Below are 22,910 nucleotides of genomic sequence, written 5' to 3'. Positions count from 1 at the left end.
TTCCCTGGTTATTTCCTAAGTGTCTCCAGCTGTGTGTGTGTGCGTGCGCGTGTGTGTGTCAGCGTGATCAGCTCACAGTGGCCAATGGCCTTTGGGTCACCGTGGTCAGCGCTCATCAACGCCGACAGAGGAAGTGAGGAAGTGCTTAGCTCGGGGCTCTGATAAAGATTCCCATCCATCATTTTTCTCTCTCAGGATCTCAACACCATACAACATCCTGCCTAGACGAACAGACCCCGCGCTGCACTGCATGGAAATGGGAGAGCAGAATGACCCGCGGTGGCGTAACACCCCCCCCCCCCCCCCTCCTCCTCTACCACCTCCCTACAGAGACACCCACCGGAGCGCAGGCAGGAAGCAGGAAGTGAAAACAGGAAATGGAACACATATGGTGTGGCATGCCGCTCTCTCGGTCAAGTCAAGAGTGACAAATAAAAACAGAAACGAGAAGGAAGGGCAGGGCAGGATGAGCCGGTGGTGCAAATGAGCGGCGTGGGACAGTGCGGCATGGAAAGAAACAGAGAAAATGAAAGAGAGGCATTTAACATACTTCAGGAGAAGGCCAGGCCCTGCAGAGCGTTGGCTGATGAGTACTTGCTAGAGTCCACAAAAGACTGATCTACTGCGAGGAAGGAGAGTGGAGGGTAAAGAAAGGACAAAACGGGGAGTGAGGAGGGGGGAGAAAAAGGAAAATCGGAGGAAGAAGTGGGAGTAAAAGTGAGAAATTGTTATAAGGAGGTGAAGAAGAGCAGGATTAAAGCCTGATGAAGAGGTAGATACAGGCAGTATACTTTCATATGAAACAGAACTCATCAGATATAAATAAATGTTATCTGTCTCTGTCTTACCTTGCAGGCTGTTAGCATTAGCGCTGGTGCAGGTGGGCGGAGGGGAGTTCTGGGGTCGCACGACAGGGGCAAAGGCGCTCTTCTGCTTGACGGCGGCGGACACCATGTTGGCTGGAGAGAAAGAGAAGATGCCGGAGGAGCTGCTGCAGTTGGAGGGCAGGCTGGTCGACGAGGCCATGGTGGGGCTCGATGGGACGACTGAGAGAAGAGAGACGGGTGAGGAAAGGAGGGGGGTTAAGGGGGTCACGGGGAGCACGTCAGGGAAGAATGACAGGGAGGAAAGATGAAGACGGAGCGGGGAGAGATGAGGTTAGAGAGAGGGCCGAGGGCAGAGGACGGGCAGACGGGACGAACAGAAAGGGACTGATCAATGGACGATGGCAGGAGGGATAATATTTTGGTCTCAGATCAACCGGCTCAGAATTATTTTTTGTTGTTAAGCAATCACCTGGCAATTAGATATTCCATAGCTAAGACAAAAAAAGTGTTTAGTTGGAGACTTGCACCGAAAACAACCCAAAGCCTTTTCCCCCCTCTGATCAGTCTGTTTTGATGACTCATCCTGTTGCTCAAGGGGTGCAGCGGCTTGGTAAACAACTCCTCGCTAACTTGGGGAGCTGTACCCGTAATTTGTTTTTGAGGCACCTTACAAACTCCCCCAGGTTGCCTTTTCTTTTTTAAAAAGATAATTCTGCAGGAGATTTCAATGAAAATCAAACACATGGACTGATAACATCTGCTTGACAATAACTGCTGCTTCTTTATGTTTTTATTGCCATTTTAAACATGGCTGAATATGGCTGTTGGTCATATGTCCTACCTTCTAATTAGTGTCATAATCTACAGCCTAGAGGCCTGTGAAATATGTGTTTGTAGAGGCTTGTTCACACAGTTTGTTCTTACGACATACAGTATATTGTTCGCATCATTGACTCCTGTCTTAACTACATGTAAAATAGTCTTTGTTGTGAAAAAGGGTGTCACAAGGGTTGATTAATCTCGATGGCAACATTAGCTAATAAGCTATGATAGCTATATCAATTCCGGACTATCCTTTCCTTCAAATGTTAACACTGTCAGAGGGGCTTGTTATTGAACAATGGCTCAAAAGTTGAGCACCACATTACCATAGAAATAGACAGATTTTTCAGCAAAATTACGCCTTTTTTTAAAGTTGGCGTGACCAGGATTTAAAGCCTTAAAATGGTAAATCCTCAGCCTTAGATCCATCATCATTAGAGCTCTGGATTAAATCTTGTGAAGATTTCACACATAAGACAGCATAACAGCTTTCTAACAAATGCTCCAAACAGAAATTCTGTGAAATATTCGGCCTAGCTATTATCTGGACAAGTTGTCGCCTTGTGTAAGTCACAATCGTGAGACAAACCTGAGCAGGAGGTTATCCTCACAGCCCAAATCCTGTCTCCCTCTGACATCATCCCATCCATCCTCTTCGCCTGGGTTTGTCTTTTGTCTTCTAATATACTAAGAGCATTTTCCCCCTCAGTGATTTTACAATCAACCAAGTCGTATTTCACCTGCCCTCTGATATCTGCTTCTGCCTTTATTGTTGTTATTATCCAACACTTAGCTTTTATGGCTCTCCCTGACAAATCCCCGCAATAAAGTCATAATCCATTTATGAAGGGGCCTAACTAATCAATTAATGAAAATTGGACCTACAAAGGCAGGCCGAGGGGCCATTGATTGAAAGTGTCTGTGTGGGGCCGATGAGCCTGTTAAAATACTTGTTAACACCCAGGAATCAAAGCGCTGAAATGGAATTGCTTCTCTAGCAATTAGTTTATTGATTTAATCAAGGGTCTTTAATGTAGAGGGTGAATGTGTGTGTGTGTGAGCAGAGGTGGTGGGGTGTGCGTGTCGAGGGGGGGTGCTAGGTGATCTGCTCCCCTGGCCAATAAAGTGGGGATTTGCGTTTGACTCTGTTCTTAAAGAAACAGATGAGCCAGCTGAACTGCACGACTTTCTCCTTGAGTGTCACTTCTTATTTCCACCTCCCGTTCTCGGTTCCCATCAAACACTTATTCTTTTATGTTCAAAGGGCTCCGAGTCAATCTTTACAGCTTTGCATGCTCTGATTCTGGCATCCCCTCCTGGTTTCATATCTAGGATGTGGTGTGTTTACTCACTAGCATAGGGCGAGTTGCCTGCAGATCCATTGAGGAAGTTGGGCGAGGTGCCCAAGGTTGCCATGCCAGAGTTAGCGTAGCCATTCATGCTAGTGGAGACAGAGCTGTAGCTACTCTGCTGAGGGGTGGAGCTGGGGACATAACCGTGAGGGGACACACTGCTTGTACTCCTACTGAAACCTATGGACAGGGAAAGAGAGGGAGACGGAGAGAGAATAGGTGTTAGGTGTGTAGCAGGAGGCAGAAAAAAACCAAAGGCCTACATGCAACGCTGCCAAATACTCTTTTCCTTACACGGCTAATGGACATAGCAATAAAAGCCAAAAGGAATTTACGAAAAATCTTAGACAGCATATGGCAGAGCGAGAAAAGCCATGAACAGAGCGGAGGAAGAATGATATGAGCGAGAACTAGCTGTGAAACAAGAGGCCTTTGACCTCACTGGCTCCTCTCCAAAATTAGATGTATTGATAAGGCAATTAACACTAAAAGGCCTCTGCAGCTCTCCTGTAATTTATAAAGAATGAAGCCAGTATTTCTGACAGGACCTCTTCCTCCTTTATGCTCTGCAGGGGCAGCGAACAGAAAGAGGACAAGATGGAAAGAAGACTATAAATATACATCTCAGGTCCAATGCGCTGACACTGGAGAATAAGAAACAGCTGGAATTGAGCATCAGGAATCTCCACTGTAGCAGCCTCCCTTCTTGATAATTAGGTCCCAAAGATTCCCCCTCCTCATCTGTTATGAGTTGGAAACTTCACGCAGCTGATATCTGTTGTTTTCCTCACATCTGAACATGTTTCCAGATGAAGATGGAGGACAGAGGAAGAGGCGAGGAAGCTCATTGAAAGTATTGAGACATATCCAGAGGCCGGTCCATCCACTCTTCTCTCCTTCCCCTGATACATGTGATGAATCACCGCTGACTGCACCCACATCTCTCTCTGTCAGACAGGGGCCGACCCCAGTCTAATATACACACCCCTAGGACCTGCTCATATTTCTCCATCGCACTCCATCCGTGCCTCTCTTTTTCTCCATTCTTCACTCTCTTGCCTTCCTTCTTCCCTCCTCTCAAGTTTTCCCTGTTTCTCACTGCCTCCTCCTCCTGCTGTCCTCTTTTTTCAGAACCTTCTTTATTCGCTCCGTGCTCCTAAATCACCCTCCCTGAATTTCCCACATGAAAAATAAAATGTCCCCATTGCACCACTCATCTTTACTATCCATCAAGAAAGAAAAAAAAAATCCCCACCACATCTCCCATGATTATAGACTCTAATTGTTTCCTGTTTTGAGTTTGCTCACCCTGATTGGCTGTTTGTGCCACCTCTGACCCCGTGAAGGAGTTTACGGACATCATGCCAGCGTGGACGGAGCCGCTGCCAAGGCTGGCTAGCTGGTTGTGCCCTCGTGGCACTGTTGTGTAGAGGGCCTCTGCGATATCCGCCGCTCGTTTCAGAATCATCTCCTGACAATGAGGAAAGGAAAAAAGAGCTGTGGTCAGCAAGAGAGGCAGCAGAGAAGAGAGGAGAGGAGAAGAAGAGAAAATATGCCCTTGATGCAGGCTTTATGGTCTCACAAGAATGCTCGATCTCCACTTGAGATATTGCGCATGTAAACCTAGTAGGCTGAGTGGTTTTTATCAGTGGTCACTGGGAGTGGTGGGATTGGTTCCAGTAAATGGAGGAAAGCCTCATTAAGAGACTCATCAAATCTTTAGCCTCCTCCTCCCTGCTTCATGTTTCCATTCTCCTCCTCCTCCTCATGTGCGTCTTTTCTCCTCCCCCTACATTTAGTTTCCATTGTGCTTCCCCTCCTCAACATACAAGCTGATAAAAGCAAAACTTATTCCCACGTGAGTGTTTGTGGGTCCCGGATCCTGCATGAGCGCAGCGGGGTGCTGCAGGGCCGGCGGAGGCTCCGCCTTTGATGCTGCCAGTGGTCCAAACCACAAACATAATTTCATCTGAGGGAAGATATTGATGTTTGTGTGCGTGTTTACCTGGTTATTGTGAGGCATCCCGTACAAAGCCTCCACCAGGTCCGCCGCTCTCTTTAAGATCACCTCCTACAATCAAGCGCAGAAAGAGGAAGGGGATTGATCACGAGTGTGACGGCTCAAGGAGTTCAGTCACTTTTATTACATTTCACGTCTTGCATTATGCTGTGAATGCAGAACAGAGAGCGCAAAGGGAGAGAGAGAGAGAGAGGAAGGAGGCAGACAGTGGAAGAGGGAGAGGAAGAGAAATGGGCCTGTCCCGGCACTTTGTTACCAGCCGGGCAGTTTGGGAGAGCAGAGGTAAGATACTGTTATCTGTGAATAAAACATGAGCCTATATCTCTTTATCAGTCAACCATCTTCTACGTCTTCTCCTCCCCGCTGTCAGCGCCCAATCATGAATCTACCGCACATGATCACACATCAATCTCATTTAACACAACATATCATCAGGTTGACGGCGATACAACTCCCCACGTCAGCCGGGACACACCCGTCCCCTGCCCTGCATTAACCCCGGTAATGATCCGCGTGAATAGCCACGCATCCACTTTGTGTGATAAATGTGGAACATCATTGCTCAGGTGAAAACCGGCGAGTGGAATTTCCCACATCAAACATTTATCCTTTCCGTAGCGTTGCCGTTCCTCCGCGCTCATTTTCTACCCCTTTACCCTCTTCTCTCTCTCTGTCTCTATTCTTTCCCCTCCTTGAGTGTATGAGTGTGTGACTCCAGGCAGTCGTTATGTGTGTGTGTGATGTAGACACCTACAGCCCTACGAAACCCTTTTTAAAAGTTAATGTGCCGGGGCCAGGATATATGCTGGAGGCGCGACAACCAGAAAATTGCAGCCCCCCTCCCCTCCAACCTTCCCCTCGTTTCTTTCTCTCTCTCCTTTCCTTCCACTCGCGCACACACACGCTGTGCGCCATACCCTCCTGAGTGTATCCCTCGCTGTGAACAAGCCCTGGAGCATGTGTGCTCTCTGTTCCGTGACACACCGCCTTTCAATCAGACCTCATATCACACACACACACGCAGCCGCGCACATGCAGAGGCTGTCGAGCACGCCCAGGACATGACGAGAGGGTCAGCAAAGCAATAAAGATTGTAGAGCGCTGTCCGAGGTGCTAAATTCACTCAATAATGGGAGCGCTGCCTCTGTGTTAACCTCCCATTACTAGCACTATCTGGGGGAGGCAGAGAGGGAGGCGGGGGGGAGGAGAAGGAAAGAGGGGAGACCAGAGAGGAGGCCTGCTCGAGGTGATTGAGAGATGTAGAGGCCCTAGGAAGGTAAGTGGTTCTTTAGTATGTATGCACCGCTCCTCGCTTCCTTCTCTCTGCTTTTCCTCGACTCCCTGTGCCTCCCAGGGATTGCTAGATAGGTAGATGGATGGATGACGGGCGGGAGGAGGAGGAGGAGGAGGAGGAGGGGAAATGAGGGAAGTGTGAAGCATTAGGACACAAACAGATCAGCAGCTGGAGTGTAACGGTGTTCAGGTAGGACATGTGAAACCTTAGTCACTTCATCTAAAACATTTTTGAGCCTGACATCCTTTCAGCTCCGTCTCTCTCCAGACTGTCTGTGCATCTCCGTCCTTAATGTCCACTCTCTCTTCACCTGCGTCTCCAAACCACTTCCTCTCTCCTTCTTCTCCTCTCCCATTCTCTCTATTAATCACTCTCTCGTGGTCCTGTGCCCTGTCTGTACCTATCAGTCTCTCGTTAGCAGAGGGGATCTGTCCAGTAGCTAAACGCGATTAGGCAGCGCTCCAGAGTCGTTCTGATAAACAGATAAATGTGGTTAGCGCCGCGCTGCCTCCCCAGCGCTGCTGCTGTAAGGGGAGACCATTTCCTGGGCGCAGGGTCTCTTCCCGTAAAGTCAGGCCCACAGAGACGTCAACAGGAAGGGGAACCTGATCCAGAGCAGAGCCTGGCCCCGTCTGGCAGGGCGGTCACTCATTAGCCGGCCCCAGACCCCCAGCTACACCACAGCCTGAGCTAAACACCCTGCAGTCTGGCTGTGCCTGAGCTCACTCTGACTGCCTGACTATTAGCCACAGCACAGTATGGGGGCTGTTTTCAGCTGGACACGACATACAGAGATAGAACAGGCATTGGCAGATATCCTGCTTGTTCCCCGCTCAGTGTGTGTGTTCATTAAGAATCCCCTCGATGAAGGTTCCACTGGAGAGGAATACATTATATTCCCAATCAATTTATTCCCGATTAAAAGCCAAACACTTTGCCAAGGCAGCCATGAGTGGACATTTGTAGCACAAGAAGTTGCCAGTGCATGCCCCTCTCTCTCATGATTGAGGCCAACAGTTGAGAGAAGTGTGGTCAACAAACTGTTATTACCTCAATAAAGGCACAAATCAATAGAGCTGAAATGAACAACCGGGCCTGCCAGCTACCGCTGTTCATTTAGAGGAGAAAGAGACACCGCGGAGTGAGGGAGGAAGAGGAGGAGAGGAGATGGATGGATACAAAGATATTTAGAGAGATACAGGGGGTTGATAGGCTAAAGACCAGAACTCACCAGGACAAGTCTTGCATCCAGCAGACATGACACACGGCGAGGACAAGTGATTTCTCTATCTTCCTTCTGCATCTACCTGGGCTCTCCATCTCTGCCTCATGGTGACTTCCTTCCACTGAGTGTATGTGTGTGCGCATGTACAGGCACAGAGAAGTGTGTATGTGCTTCTGTGTGTGTTTGTGTGTGCTGGAAGTAATAAAGTCCACCCGGGGTTGACTTCGATCCACTGACCCAGCAGGAGGTAAGACTGGACAGCTATGATGGATCACCTAACCTGCTTCTGCCTCTCTCTTCCTCTCTCCCCTCAACCTCCTTTCCTCCCTCTCTCCCTCTTTTCCTCTCTCCATCCATCCCCTTTTGCTCTCCCACTACTTTGCCAGTCTAAATGACCTCAGTGGAAGGATGAATAGAGCTGCTTGTGCGTCCGCTATGCAAATAAAGTGTTTGTTTGAGCAGAAAATGACCATGAACGTATGATAAAATGTTAACGTGTCCTGGATGGTGTCATGTATAGCCTCCTGTCTAGAGCACACAGTCATTCCTCTGTTTGTGAGGTCGCGCTGCCCTTGTGCCATGTATATCCATATATTCTATGAAACTCTAGAAGTTGTCAATACCTCTCTCAAGACAAATTCCTATAAAATAATTGCATGTGGCAAACCAGACACATGAGAGGAGCGCAGGCACTGTACCTTAGGTAATCTCTCTTGGTCTCCGGGATGTCTGGGGATGACCTTCTGTAACCTCTGGAAGCCGTAGTCTATGGTTGGCTCGTTCAGCGCTAAAGAGAGACAGGAAAAAAAAAACAACAAAAAACATTTAATGCTCGATTCTCAATAATGAAAACACCTACTGTTCAAGATACAGCAGGAGCAAACGAGTGATTCTCTCCTGCGGTAGAAACGACTGAATTAAGCTCGATTTTTACATGAATATTTCAACATTAAACCAAACACGCCGAAAATGTGGGTGTTCTCTATTAAGTCTGGTGTGTGTCTTTGTTTGCCTGTGATGTAATGAATCTCTCTCTGTCGCCTGCTTTGGTGCTTAATAAAAAGACTGTCAGGAATCAGGCGCAGTGTATGCGTGTTTGTGTGCGAGCGTGTGTGTGTGTGTGTGTGTCCTGTGGTCTTGCGTTGATCAGCGACTAATATAAGCAATTACAGAGCCTGGTTCCAATATAACAAAGGCTTGATCGCTCCGGGGAACAAGCTAAACACACACACGTAGAGACAGTCGTATACACACACACACACACACACACACACACACACACACACACACACACACACACACACACACACACACACACACACACACACACAAACACACAGTCAGATCATCCAGGCAGCAGGGAGAAAGCACTCTCTCGGCATGCTGTGGTCGTGCTACGGTAATTGAATATGAGAAGATTTACCATGAATATTTAAACATTAGAATAAATACAATGAAGATCTGAGGCTTATAGTACAAACACTTCAGAGGAGGATTGTTGGATAAGTGCTCTCTCCACATAATTCATTCCTAATGTACTCTCTCTCTCTCTCTCTCTTCTGTCTTTTACCCTCCTCCCCCCTGTGTCTCTTTGTGGGTAGCCTGGGGAGTCGATGCACGTACATGGATAACAGTCTTGACTACTTCTCTGGGCTGCAGCCTACAAGACGCTGCTTCTGTTCCGAGTTTGTGGCTCGAGCATGTGTGTATTTGTACTTGCATGTGTGTAAAAAGTGAAAGAGAAGGCACTGTATGTGTCTGTGCCGTCCGTCTGTTTCCCCTGTGGGTCGCAGCTTGGACGTTTCCTGAGGGCTGATGCCCTGCTCGCCTCACATCTGAGCAGCCAGGCTGACTAGGCGGCCCCCAGAAAAAAAAAAAAGGCCCCCAGAGGCTATGAGTACAAGCTGTCCTGCTGGACCTCTAGTGACTTCACCATGGCTCCTCCTGAGCCGCTCGCTCAGACACACAAACCGAAAAGAGAGCAAAGGGGGCGAGAATCGGCGATGCTCTGTTTTGGCAACACAAACGTATTTGGACAGCTCTCCCAGCGGACCGCTCCAGTAATCCATAAGAGTGAAAGAAAGGAAAGGTGAATAGCTGGAAGCAAAGACAGTGCAGAGGAGAAAAAAAAGTAGGAGTAGAGACGCCAGAGGCAGGCTCAACTTCTGAAGAATGACACACATATTACAGGCCAGCTGGTCCGCTGATAAAATAAGCCAAAACAATGAGATGATCACATGCAACAAATAAAGTATGAATTATTTCTGAGGACAAATATTTGACATTACTTCCCTATTCTCTGATCTCTCTAAAGCCTTAAGGAGGATTTGCCCTGGATTAGGCCTGCAGTCTGAGGAGGGGATTGTTCCGACAACATCCTCTCTTTTCGTCTCAAAGGCTTTTGTTTTTATGATGAATTTTTTATCAGTTCTCCACAATGTGCCAAATGAGCCTCGAGTGAACAATAGCATAAAAACCCCAAGACATACACAGATACCCCCTATTACAAATAAAAGAGACAATTTTGGTAATTGAGAGAGGAAGTGATATTGTCTCTGCTCGCTTTCAAGGACCATAAACCAGAGGAGGAGTACGTGGGGGACAATGCGCACCACTAACTACCTGGCTGCGTCTCTTTGGGGATTATCTTGGTGTTTTATGCTCATATAGCTATGCTCAATATCTCACATTTCACAACAGGAATTAGTACTGGAAGAAAAAAAACTCGTCTGCCTCGAAAGAGGAGTGGTGTGCCGGTACACTCCAGGATTCAAAGCACACTCTCCCATACAGGTATATTTATAATCCTTAGCTGTCGCTCTCCAGAAGAGCAAATCAAAGCCAGTAAAACATAACTGCCATAAATAAATGAATAGATGAGCAACAGCCCTGGACTGGAGGGATTCACCTAGCAATCACCCACATCAGATCAGATCAATGCTCATGGAAATTTCATGAAGCCTAGAATCCACACCGCTTCATATTTCACTATAATAACCCACAGAGCCGCAGGGGGAGTGTGTATGAAGGGGTGAGGGGGTAGAAAAGGAGGAGACGAGGCTAGAGTGGAGGGGTGCTGGAGGTATGAGCTTTAGGGGGAAGAATACGTCAGGGAGGGGGTGGATGTTTGGGGTGCAAAGAGTAGGTGGGGGGATGAGGGATAATTGAGAGGTCAGTACGGTGGAGTCGTCCTGGAAACACAAGAGAGGAGGAGGAGGAGGAGGAGGAGGAGGAGGACGAGGAGGAGGGGAAACTACAGTAAGTGTCCGGTAGCCCTGTCTCCTTCTCCTCCTGTGTCACAACACCATGTGTGTGTGTGCAGTGAGTAGGTAGTGTACTTGCAGGGTTAGGTAATTGGCTCTGAGGCTTGATGTTAACACCTTAACAGGCCCTCAGACAGTAGGTAAGGAGCTGATCATATCACAACCCTCCGTTTCTCTCTCTCTTTTTTACTCTCCACTCCTTCGTCTCCCCTCTCTCCCTCCTCACATCCCCTCTCTCCCTCCCCCCTCTTATTCCTCCCCTCTGCAGTCTCCAGTGCTCAGGTGTGATCTCATAAGCGCTGCCTGGCGATCGATGCCGCCAGTGGCAGGGGGTTCAATAGCCCTGAATTACGGCTTCATTTCTCCCCCCCTCACACAGATGAGAGCAGCACCCCCCCCACATCACCACCACCACACACACACACACACACACACACACACACACACACACAACACCCCCACTGACTACTCACAATCCAGATCAATACCTTACAATCTAATTTTTATCCATTTTTCCATAAACCCCGAGATTGCGTTTATTTGCAGAATCCGACAAGCTAAATAAAGCATCGCTTGAACATGTCAGGGAGACTAATGCATGGCTGGAAATTCATACACAGAAAACAGATGAGTAGAGCTTTCTGCTCCTAAAGGAAGGAAGAGGCTGAGAGAGGAGGGGAGGGTGGAGGGGAGGCAGAGGCGGGGGGCGCTAAGAGATTCTACAAATCAATGGAGGTGTGGATGCTACTACAACCTAAGCTCTAATTATGTGTTGCAAAAAGTGCACACCGACAGTTAACAATACCTGACAGCACAGATCCTCACTGGGAAAAATGCAAATTCTGAAAATCTGGAAGAAAAGTGCACGCTTGAATTAAGGTATAAGAAAACATAAGAAATCATTCCCCTCGGTGAACGCCGCTCATTTCAGCGGGGTATAAAATAATCCACGTTCGAAATTCATTTACATCATCATCATGGACCAGATGCTCCTGTAATAAGAACGTGGCATGCTAAAGAGGGAAGACAAGCCACATGGTGCAGAAAATTAATCTCAATCTCAAATAGAGGTGTGAATTTCCTCACTGTTAAGACTGTGCGCCGTAAATGTGAGCGTGTGTAGCTATCTCAGCTGGCCCTGTCTCCAGCTGGAGACCGGCCGTTTTAATCAACAGCAGGCCTCCACCCAAGCTCAATAAAAGACAGCATTCACAAATAGGAGCAAGACGAGTAATTGACCAGCTCGTGGCTGCACCCCACTTTTATTGCCAGATGACTACATGCTGCATTTGTGTGTCTGTGATCTGTGGATGTGCTCATGCGTGGGTGTAAATGTATCAAATGTGCATATGGATGCAGAATATATCTGTATCTGTAAAAAAGGCAATAGTTTTTCTCACTGATTATCCTGTAAATTGCACCAACATCGTGATGTCAACACAATCAGCATCAGATGTATTACTGAACTGAAGTACTCTGAGTAAAACGGTCTCAATGTTCTCAGTGTGTGTGAACAGCTTCGTTAGGGCTGAAACTTTACAGAGCATGTTCCTGCTCGCCACACTTGCAGTGGCACCGTCTGTGTTTCACGCCAGAGTCTGCAGTGTATAAAATGACAGACAACTGACAGTCCTTCCTCCACTCCTAAAACTAATTTGGAGCACAGAGGCAGGCAGAGAGAGACGGAGAGAAATGTCAGCAGCATCCCGCCTGGTTTAAATTCTCTTCTTGACTTTTGTCTTTTCCCTCGCTGTTTGCTGCAACTGAGTGATGTTTCCTACACACCTAATCTGCACTCAGCGCTGAAAAACTACTCCTAATGTTTGTGCGTGTGTGTGTGCGGATGCGCATCGGCGCGCGTGGTGCCGGCCTTAATGTGAGCCAGCAGAGCCTTTTAATATCAGCAGAAGCTGTAGCGGAAGCACTAAGCAGACAAGGCTGCATACTGAGGAGGGAGGGATTGCCTTTTGAACGACAAGGGTGATTCATCAACTCCCCCAATCTATGACCAGTATCCCTGCGTCACACACGCAAACACACACACACAAGCACACACACACACACACACACGTGGGCCATAGTGGCAGAGAGCATTATCACTCTATATTGCATGGAGAAAAGAAAAGGGAGAGCTTCCCTGATGAATGTTACAAAGACAGCAATCCAGTAAAAGGTGATACACAACCAAACATGGAGATGCATTTGTACAGGGGAGAGGGGGGAGGGCGGGGGGTGGGCAATGACCTGATAATGAGAGAGTGAGAGTGAGGGAGGGAGAGAGAGAGAGAGGGAGATTAGGGAGAGCTCTCAGCCCCAGAGGTGGGTAAGGCAGAGGGCAGAGAGAGGAACAGAAGGGGGATAAGGGGATAAAAAGACAGAGGAAGAGCAGGGAATGAAAAAAAAAACATTCTTTTATTCTTATCAGTGGAGAGCTTAATTGCCTTTGATGAGTCTAATTGGAGCTTTCTGAAGTCTAATGGCAGAGGAGTCCTCAGAGACGACAGAGGACACATTACTGTAATAGCTTCTCTACGAATCTCCTCTGCACCAAAAGTCCCCTGCTTGTCCTGAACTACAGCTGAAACGTTTCCAGTCAGCGACGGGCGGTCGTGGACTATCAATGATCACATAGAGGAGGGTGGAGGGGTGGAGTAAACCTATAGACGGGTTATATGTGTGTGTGTACGTGTTGGGTATGTTTGCAAAGTAGCAGTAGCAGCAGTATTGGGTATGTGGTGACTTAATTAGGTCTGTGAGCTGCTCGCTTTCCTCTCCTCAGCTGAAGTTGATTAGCAATGCCAGCTGTCCCCAATGTAATTCAGTGCGCGCATGTGTGTGTGATCGTGCGTGCACAAGTAATATATGAGTATATGCATGTCTGTGAGTGCGGTGCTGTGTTAATGTGTGTGTGTGTACGCTAGCTGCCAGCTGCCACGCGGTGCTGCCAATCCTCCATGATTAGTACCCACTGGCAACTGGGCTCAAACTGGTGCCAAACAGACCCAGGAGGGCAACATGGCCCATGGTAATCCTCCATCCCTCTCTCCCATCCTTCTCCTCTCCTCCCTTTCTCATCCACCACTCTCATCAATTGATTTTTTTTTTTGCTCCAAATGCTGCTCACACTCTTGTCGTCATTCTCTCATTCGAGGTACCAAATGTGAGCTGGTACTCCCTCGCAATGTTATTTTAAAAAAGTGGCCTGATAAACGGAGCTGTGGGTTTGGTACAAATACCCGCCGAGGTTGCAGAGCAGTGGCTGAAGTGAAGTGTGTGAAGAGCAGAGCTGGGATCTATGCCTCGACACGCTTGACTGTGTCACCGTGAAGGTGCCAGGGCTTGGCAAGCAGCAGCACAGTGTGTGTGTTCAGCTCCCAGTGGATGACCTCTTGCTACCTCTCACCTGTTGAGATTCTTCGATGAGCCTCCATAGAAGCCCAGAGGCCGAGAGAGAGAGAGGGAGAGAGAGAGAGAGGGGATGAATTCATCCAAAGAAGCAAGTTTTGAATAAGTGAACGTGACAAGGGGAAAAGAGTGGAGGGCTGGGAAGAGATAGGGCGTTTATGCATATGGTTCCCACATGTCTGGCACATTAAAAGGCTGTGCACACACACACACACACACACACACACACACACACACACACCACAAACCTATACACACTTAAATACACACACAGCTCTATGGGTTTGGCAGGGTGTGGGCTGTTGGACAGCTCTGGCATGGCAAAGGCTGCCCACCCATCTGCCCTCTGTCTTCGTAATGCAGTTACTTGTCAATGTGCATGTGTGTGCTTGGAGTACATTCACACGTACGTATAAACAAACACAGGCAGCCTATCGCAGCCTTTCCCGTGAGCACACAAACACAGAGTCATAATTATGACCCATGGACATGGATTGTGTCCACGCACAGTAATTAGGACACACACAGGAGATGCAGAAAACGCCGGCGTTGACGTGACGCACACGCTCTCTCTCGATTGTGATTTTGTCAAATGTTGGCAATACCAGCCGGGACTTACGGCCTAAGTCTATCAGTGGTTGAGATTACAGACAGATTTATGTGATTCACAGTCTCCCCAGGGACCTGTGGCCTCGCGTTGGTTAATCACCGCTTCACATTCACTCTCCCTGCCGCTCTATTCGCCGCACGGCTATAACTCTGCACCGATACACGCTCACTGATGTAACGCTCGAGGTATTCATTCCCCTGCACGCAATGTCAAAAATCACACCCGCCTTTTGGACTTCTCCCTCTGCGAACAACGCCTTCGACAGGGTTAAATCTCAATAATCCCACTAATCAAAAGGTTAAACCTCCCCCTGACCTTCACCTGCTTCATAAAAGAGGGCAAACACTTTTCCTCCTCTGATCAGGAGACTTTTTTTCGCTGAATTATTGAGTCATGTTATTGAATTTTAAATTGTTTAGCATGCACATTTTTCTCCAGAAACAATGGAGAGAAAACGGCATCTTATAAACTGCACCAGGTTACTTTTAGCAGATATTGCAAATACAGTATAAAACCCTAATAAAGCTTGAAGCCACTATGTGACTTTTTTATGTGATTACAGTGTTTTTTCATATTACTCAAAAAAAAGGTTGTTTATAGAAAATGAGAAAAACCAGAGGAAATTGCATGAACAAAGCCAGCAGCCTCCATAGATTACTCTGTAAATTAGTGTCATTAGCAGGTGTTGGTGCGTACTGTGTTACCTGTGTAGATGAAGCGTCCAGGTGTTCCTTTGCAGAACTGTTTGGATTTGTAGGACAGCGTGACCTCCACCACCCCGGGGATGTGTCTGGGTGGAGTTTGCACACGAATGGCATGAGGGGTGATCAGCTACGGAGAGCCAGAGAGGGCAAAAAGATTAATGCAATGAAACTTCATATCCAAACATGTGCTCAGGGGACTATTCTCGGCTCGCCTCAGACCTTTTTCCTTTGCAGCTTTTGACTTTCTTTCTTTGTATAATCAGCCTGAAAATGATGTGTTAGCGCTAAAGCCCTCAGGTGGCCTCGTAGCCCGAGGCAATGTCACTGTGAGGCTTAGGATGGTTATCAGTGCTGACATGGGCTCTGTAAGAGGGGGTTCAAAAGCAGTTATCTGTTTATGAATAAAACACACCTTCCTCTGCATACGTCTATTACACAGTATAAGTACAGATATAATATGCTCGTCCCCGCTGCCCCCGTCTCTGTGTCTGTCAGCTCAGGATGTCTAGCTGCCGTGAGCCACATTAAAGCGCCACTGTGTCTTAAACAGGCTCACTTAGTGTGGTTGATGAGCCTCCTCGCTACGTATGTCTGTGTCTGTGTGTGTATGGTGAAGGCTCTTTGAAGGAAAACGGTAACAAGACAAAACACAGATGAGACCTCACTGAGAGCTCGTTTTCTGCACACTATAGTGAACTAGCACTCAAAGCTAGCAGTGCTCAAAAGCTATCAATGCTGCTGCCACTGCCTTGTGTATGTGCGCACATGTGTGTGTATGTGTGCGCGGTAATAACTGTCCCTTTCATTGCTCACTTAGCTACGCTTTTATTCCACCATTGTCTGGCCCCACTCACCTCGCAGCGAGATAATATAAGAGCTTTTTATAGAATTATTCCTTTACTAAAGAGAAAGCTGTTTAGCTGCGGCGCTCACTGACCTTCAATTTCACACATACACTACATTTACATTTTAGTCATGTGGCAGATGCTCCCTACAAAGAGAATCATACTGTACGGTGTGCACATACTCCAAGAAGGCAGATACCAACATAATAAAAGACAGGAAGGGAGCTGAAAGGAGATATGACAAATATAAGAGCTGCTGCAGAGAACTGAGACAGCAGGCTGTTCAGACTGTGAAATATTTTTGATATGGGTTTACAGTAAGGCTGCAATTAACGATGATTATCATTATTAATTAATCTATTTATTACTTTTTTATCTGATGATTTTTTAGTCTATAAAATGAGAATGAATCACAAATAGGAAGTTTACAGAGACCTTGGTGATGCCTCAAGTTTGTCTGTAAATCAGTAAAAAAATCTTAAATGGATTCAATTTAGATTGATGTGAAACACAGAAAATAGAAAAATGTAAAAGATTTTATAAACAATGATAAAACATCAAGTTATCTCTTAATTTTAGCGATTCAGCTCATTTAAAGCAGTGAATCCCAATATGTTATATATTGGATGGATTGAGTTGATTTGTGTAATAGAAAAGGAAGAAAATATTTCTGTCAGTGGTCGAAAGAGTACAGAAAATCCCAACTCAAGTACGAGTAAAGATATGTTACTGAAATATTACTCAATTACAAGTAATCTGCTGGCATTAAAATAATACTTAAGTAAATTACGAATTCCAGTGCACGTACACTTAGAATGGACTTCACAGTGAAGTCTCCTCTGATGTAGTTAAACTTTTGGAAAAGGCACATATTTGCATATTGATAGATTCAGGATTCTTTAAGGAGGAGGACGGAGTTGATGTCATTTTAAAGATTTTAACAAGATAATAGAACATTATTAGTCAACTTATAATGTTAAAAGTGTCTTGAGGGGGAATATTTTGTTCTTTGAGTTGACCAGATGGTGACTAACCTCACTCCAGACCAGCATGGTCCCGAAGATGACCTGCAGGCCGTCAAAGAAGTTGTCCCCGATGATGATGACGGTAGCACCCCCTGTGGTCCAGCCTTCACTGGGGCTGATGGCTTTGATGCTGGGGGTTGCTGCAAGATTCACAGATAAAATAGATTAGATGCTAACTAACCTAATGACAGCCAGTAAAGGTCTTTCGCTGATGGCACCACGTACAGTCCCCTCTTCCTCTCTCTCACACACATCACCTCTCTCCTCTCTCCCAGGGGTCGGGGGCGAGCGAGGAATACTAATCAGAGTGATTATACGCACCCCGTTATTAAACATCACCCCTGCCCTGTGTGTGAGGGCAGCGGCGGTGCGCTTGTTTTATGACACGTGGCAAAGCGTGCAGGCGTGTAAATGTCAGGTGTGCTGAGTGTCTGATCAAAGGCCACGCGACCGGGGAGCAGAGCAGAGCCAACAGTAGCTCTGCCCTCTGAATACGCCGCCTTCATTAACCAAACACTTAGCTCTTGCTCAGCTGTCTGTTTCGTACATATCGGTGGAAATATCTCAGCGAGCACATGACCACACACGCGGGGTCATTTCAGCTGCTGTTCGGATATTTGTAATGCGTTTTGTAAGCTTTCAATGTTTTCTCTTGAAGCATATTCTTCGAGTATTATCAGACAGAGTAGATGGAATAACAACAAAAAAACACATTTTCAATAACTGGTATTCAATGGGCTTTTTGACCTTATCTCCTGGTATTATGGACTTGGAGATTACTGGATGTGATTGAGGAAAAAGAACAGCATTGGGAAAATACATGTTTATACAGGCTAAATCTCCTCTCCTTAACAGATATGCAGCTTGTCAGACATGCTGTAATTCTGTAAAGCGGCATAATCCACTTTAGACTGGGCTGACTTTTTTCCCTGAAGCCTAGCCTTTGCTCTTTGCCTGACTCCCTGTTCTGTTGATCCTCCCCAACAAGCTGGAATGATATTTAGCCCCCTGATACGCCTGCAGAGATCAACGTTCACCAAGCAGCAATCTGTGGCCGTAATCATGGCCTAAGATGCCTCCTTTTCACAGCCGCTGATATTATGTGCGCTCCATGTGCATGTGTGGACGTGTGTGTGTGTGGATTAACCAGATGGTGGAACGTGAATCCATGTGATAGGATTATACTTTGGGGTGTTCCTCGGTGCCATCTGTTCAACTCTATGCGCTGCTCATCTATTACCGCCTGAAATGGGCCCCCAAAGTTGTGTATACTGCACACAAACTCAACACACACTGGAAACAACAACAACAAAAAAAAAAAGAAAGAAAGAAACCGCTGTCTTCTTTGTTATCATTTCATAATTTCTATAAGCTATCCTCTCATCACGTCTCTCCATTTCCCCCCAAACTCTCTAGTTCTTTCACTCCTGTTGTTCCTCTTTCCAACCCCAGTCACCAGGAGAATAGAAAATCAGAGAAGAGGAAATTCCCAAACAAATCTCTCTGACACAGGGAACATCTGTTAACGTAACGCGCGTACTCTTCTTTCTGTGTAAGATCCAAGTCTTGCTGACATCTCCAATATGTCTTGTCTTTGTGAACTTTTCTAATCGTCTGTGAGACCAGTTGCAGGGTACAAGCGGTCCACCTTGCCTCTGGAGGATAGTCATTAGAAAGACTTAACCACAACATTCAATCTTAATGCAATCTACTGTAGGCCATCATGTAAATCCCTTCTTAGTTTTTTTGTCATTATCATCCCTGAGGTTGACTTTCCTCAAAGAAAAAAAATATGTTTCTCTTATTCAATGTCTGGGAAATCGAAATGAGAAAATAACTGGATTAGGGACTTGGGAATCAGTGCGGGCTCCTAAATCATGTGCACATGTCATTATGAAGTATTAAAGGTTTGGGCCTGACTGTGTGTACGTGTGTGCATGGGCTTTTTTCGTGTGTGCATGGGTGTGTTTGAAAACCTGAGGGATGGGGAGTGATGGAGGGCTGGAGGATAAAAGCAGGTCTCCGAGGAAATAAAGCCAGTGTTGGCTTTAAGCAGAACAGACCTCATAAGACATATAGTGCTTATGCGAGGCAGAGTAGAAGGCCCAGAGGCAGAGACCTGAGGGGAGCAAGCCACCAGGGAGAGACAAGAGACTCACTAGCTACCACTCTCTCCTCTCTTAGCTCGACTTAGAAACCCTACAAGAGAGGAAAGTGAGAATCTGGGAGGAAGCAGGAGAGAGATAAGAAAGAAGGCAAGAGAGCAGGTTTGAGAGGGATAGCGCCGAGACAGAGGAGGGGTTGGGTGAGGAGCCAGACGGGGGGGAGGGAGTGGGGAGAGAGAGGGAGGGAAGGGGGGGGGGGGTTTGAACAGACAGAAAGAAAGTGAGGAAGACAAAGAAAGAGCGGGTGTTTTGTTTCAGCTTTTAATACCATGTTCCAGGTAGGACGGTGTTCCTTCCGATGGGTCCAGTCTTCGAGCTCGGCGCCCGTGTTTGGAGTTGTTGTGCACAAACATGTTGTCGGAGACGGCCAGGACGTGACCCTCCACGCTCACCGTAGTCGACACAACCACCTGAGAAACCATGAAACTACAATAAGCCTTACTATGTTATAGACACCTGCAAATGATATATGTAGTAAAATCCTGTAATATCTACAGTGGATTATGTGCAAACTTTTCTTATGAAGGGAACACACTAACGCCTTCAGTGTTATACTTCATATTTATCCTAAGCCTGCTAAAGAGTTGCAAATAGATTCAATGGAATAAATATGTTCTGTCCTAGCATTAATAAACAGGAATTCAAGCACTAATTTTAATTTATTTTTTTGGACTTTGCCCTTCACGTTCTGTGTTTTAGCTATGTTTGTGACGTTGAGTTATTTCAAACCTGCAATAACAGATTTTTGGATGCTGAGGAGCAGCATTAACAAGCTATGAGGCCTGAACTTAACACCTTTCACACTGATATGGTGAACTTACCAAACAGTTACCCATTTTAAGTCCAATATTCACTCTACTTTTAGTTCTGTTTTTTTTTTTTAAAGCTTTTAAGTTAAAAAAAAAAGTTGCTTGCTGCAGTTGTAAATGACTATTAGCAATTTGAGAGTGAACCAAAGTAGTACAGTTGCAGGCTGGAAAATCAAAAGAATGAGCTGAAAGATGCTAAAATGCAAGTGAACTGCAGAGTTACAAGCGTAACTACATTTTAAATAAATATATAGACAATTGTGCATTTTGGAATGAAAGTGTCATTCATTTTTATGCACACATCTACCAATTAGACGTTTACAGAGGCAAGCTTATTGCAGGGCTGTTAGGCCTTATGAATGATTTGTTTCTCTACAATTGCAGGAATGTCCGGACTCATGCATGGATGTTTTCTGCTGTAAAAATCGACAGAAACATATTTATTTTATTATTTATAGGGATTTCATTTGTAGTGTGTACTGTGCTCTGTTTCCTCTCTGGTCTTATCTCTGGGACAGCACAGAGAGCATTTCTGTGAGAGAGCCTGTAAAAACCTTGTTTGTCTTCAACTGTAGGATGCTGTTGCCATGTCTGGGGCTTTAAAAAAGGATTCTGAAAGAAGGTTTGAGTACGTGTGGTCCTTGCCCACACTGCAGCACACACTGTACACTTGCAGACAGCTGCGTCTCACCTGAAAACGCCTCATGTCTCGAGGGTTCCCTGCATTCTTCAGGCAGTTCTGGTTACACTTCAGGAAGAACTTGAGGAAGAACCTGCACAGGCAGAGAAAGAGAGACGGAGAGGGAGACAAATGAGATTGTGAACGAGCAAAGTACAGCATGAGCTACTTCAACAAAACACAAAATACAAATAAAACAAATAAAACAGCAGAGGCAGACAAGCCTCATACACTATCCCCCCCTCATCCATCAGATGTTTATGACAAAGGCAGTTTTCTATGTAAAAACAGCTCGGGGATATTGAGTAAGATGCTACCTTGTATATCCATCTCCGAGCTGCTGTCACAGCTTGCCATAAACTCACCGGGGCAGACATGGCCCCCCCTCCACCCCACCCCTAGCTGCAGAGTGACGGAGGTTGTGCTGTAGCTACTATGCAGCACAGTGTTGCCATTCCTGCCTCTCTCAATCTCAGTGTGAGAGACCACATCAACAGCACCTGCCATGCATTATTAATAGGCTGAGATGGCAAGTATGGCTACCCACATCAATACTTAATGAGGGAGGGAGGGAGGAGGGAGGGTCGGAGGAGTAAAGGGGGGAGTGTGGGGAGGCACCGGAGGCCTGAAAAGCAGAAAAGGGGACGGCTGACAATTTATTCCCTAGCCCCACCCCGAGGCTTGAAGCCGGACAACTTCTTTTTTAACTGAAACTACGGCGCTGTACATCTCTTCCACTCGCCCTTCTGCATTGTCTGCCTCGCTGAAAAGAAAAAAAAGATATCAAATGAACCGCGAAAATAAACAGCGCCGTGTACAAATAAACAGGAACCCTCAAAAGGGGGAAAATAAAACTACAACATCCCGCCCTCCTCCTCCTCCTCCTCCTCCCTTTGAGGTAGCTCAAAGAAATGCTGACAGCTGAAACTGCTTACAATACAGATCTCCACCAGCCAGAGAGAGAATCACTCCTTTGCTCAGCTTTTCTTTCATATGTCTTATTTTCTACCCTCTGTTCATTTGTTATGGCTAGGATTCTGCACTGGGCAGCGCGTTTGGAGCCAACCGCCTTAGATATAATCATGCACGAGCAAAGGCATCACACACACACATAGAGAGAGACATGTCAAGAGAAACACTGTAAGCAGCAGCAGCGTGCCTTGGACAATTGCTTCATCTAGTAAAAAAAAAAAAAAACACAAGAGAGCAAAGAAGATAAATGGACAGACCAGAGTTCTGTCTCATTTCAGGGCCGGCCAACTGCTGTGCGCATTACGAGCATCTGATGTAACACAAGAACTCGTGGATTTATCCCTGACAACTTTTAAATGCATGACAGCTGGTTAGTGGTCGACGCTCCTCTTCAAGTGAGGAAGAAAAAGCCTCGTATGATGTGAAAAACAAACTGTCCCTCTCTGCTGCGCCTCTTTTTTTCCTCTGCTTTGTTTGTGTTCTGATTTACGATCTTGCTGCTGCAAAAGGCTAAATCCGAATGAGAAGGGGAAAAGGAAAGAGAGGGAGAGGGAGGGAGAAAAGAAAATGATAGAAAGTTAGACAGAAGGACGCGGTGGAGAGTATGTGAAATCCGAAAGGAGAGACAGACCACCCTCCTGTATATTTTAGAGGCTGTAGGCCAATATCTCAATAATTCATGAAGCAGAGAGATGGATTTTTTTTTTTTTTACAGTGGCTGTTGGACCCCAAAGGCTGAGGGTCTCCCAACTTTCTTATCTCCTCGAGGTCAGAGAGCAGCCTCACAGACAGCTGTGGACCACATCCACTTGTCCAACATACACTCCACCTTCCTCGCTGCACCTCCTGTTTAATTCATCGACTCCATTCATTCCCCAATGTGGCCTTCTCCT

The 22,910-nt window shown here is 46.4% G+C and overlaps 1 protein-coding gene across 8 annotated transcripts in view; it reads right to left on the bottom strand.

Annotated features, from left to right (window-relative positions):
* LOC311257418 (transcription factor COE1) overlaps positions 1–22,910 on the bottom strand; it is a 53,552-nt gene that overhangs the window by 3,649 nt on the left and 26,993 nt on the right. For 2 of the 8 annotated variants that reach the window (XM_084353024.1, XM_084353023.1), the window contains exons 7-16: positions 21,058–21,139; positions 19,826–19,967; positions 17,402–17,532; positions 15,523–15,649; positions 8,239–8,327; positions 5,007–5,072; positions 4,310–4,472; positions 3,002–3,181; positions 849–1,046; positions 551–622 (exon numbers count right to left, since the gene is read on the bottom strand). In XM_084353024.1, the coding sequence (XP_084209150.1) occupies positions 552–622; positions 849–1,046; positions 3,002–3,181; positions 4,310–4,472; positions 5,007–5,072; positions 8,239–8,327; positions 15,523–15,649; positions 17,402–17,532; positions 19,826–19,967; positions 21,058–21,139 (1,249 nt within the window). In that variant the 3' untranslated portion in view covers position 551. Of the gene's footprint in view, positions 1–76; positions 247–550; positions 623–848; positions 1,047–3,001; positions 3,182–4,309; positions 4,473–5,006; positions 5,073–8,238; positions 8,328–15,522; positions 15,650–17,401; positions 17,533–19,825; positions 19,968–21,057; positions 21,140–22,910 lie in introns of those variants that run through there. The other 6 variants (XM_084353027.1, XM_084353026.1, XM_084353028.1 and 3 more) reach the window with 4 other exon arrangements.

Source organism: Pagrus pagrus (assembly GCF_965226575.1).
Source record: "Pagrus pagrus genome assembly, chromosome: 5".
Lineage (NCBI taxonomy): Eukaryota > Metazoa > Chordata > Actinopteri > Spariformes > Sparidae > Pagrus > Pagrus pagrus.
The sequence above is the reverse complement of the archived record's forward strand: the minus strand, read 5'-3'. Positions and strand labels throughout refer to the sequence as shown.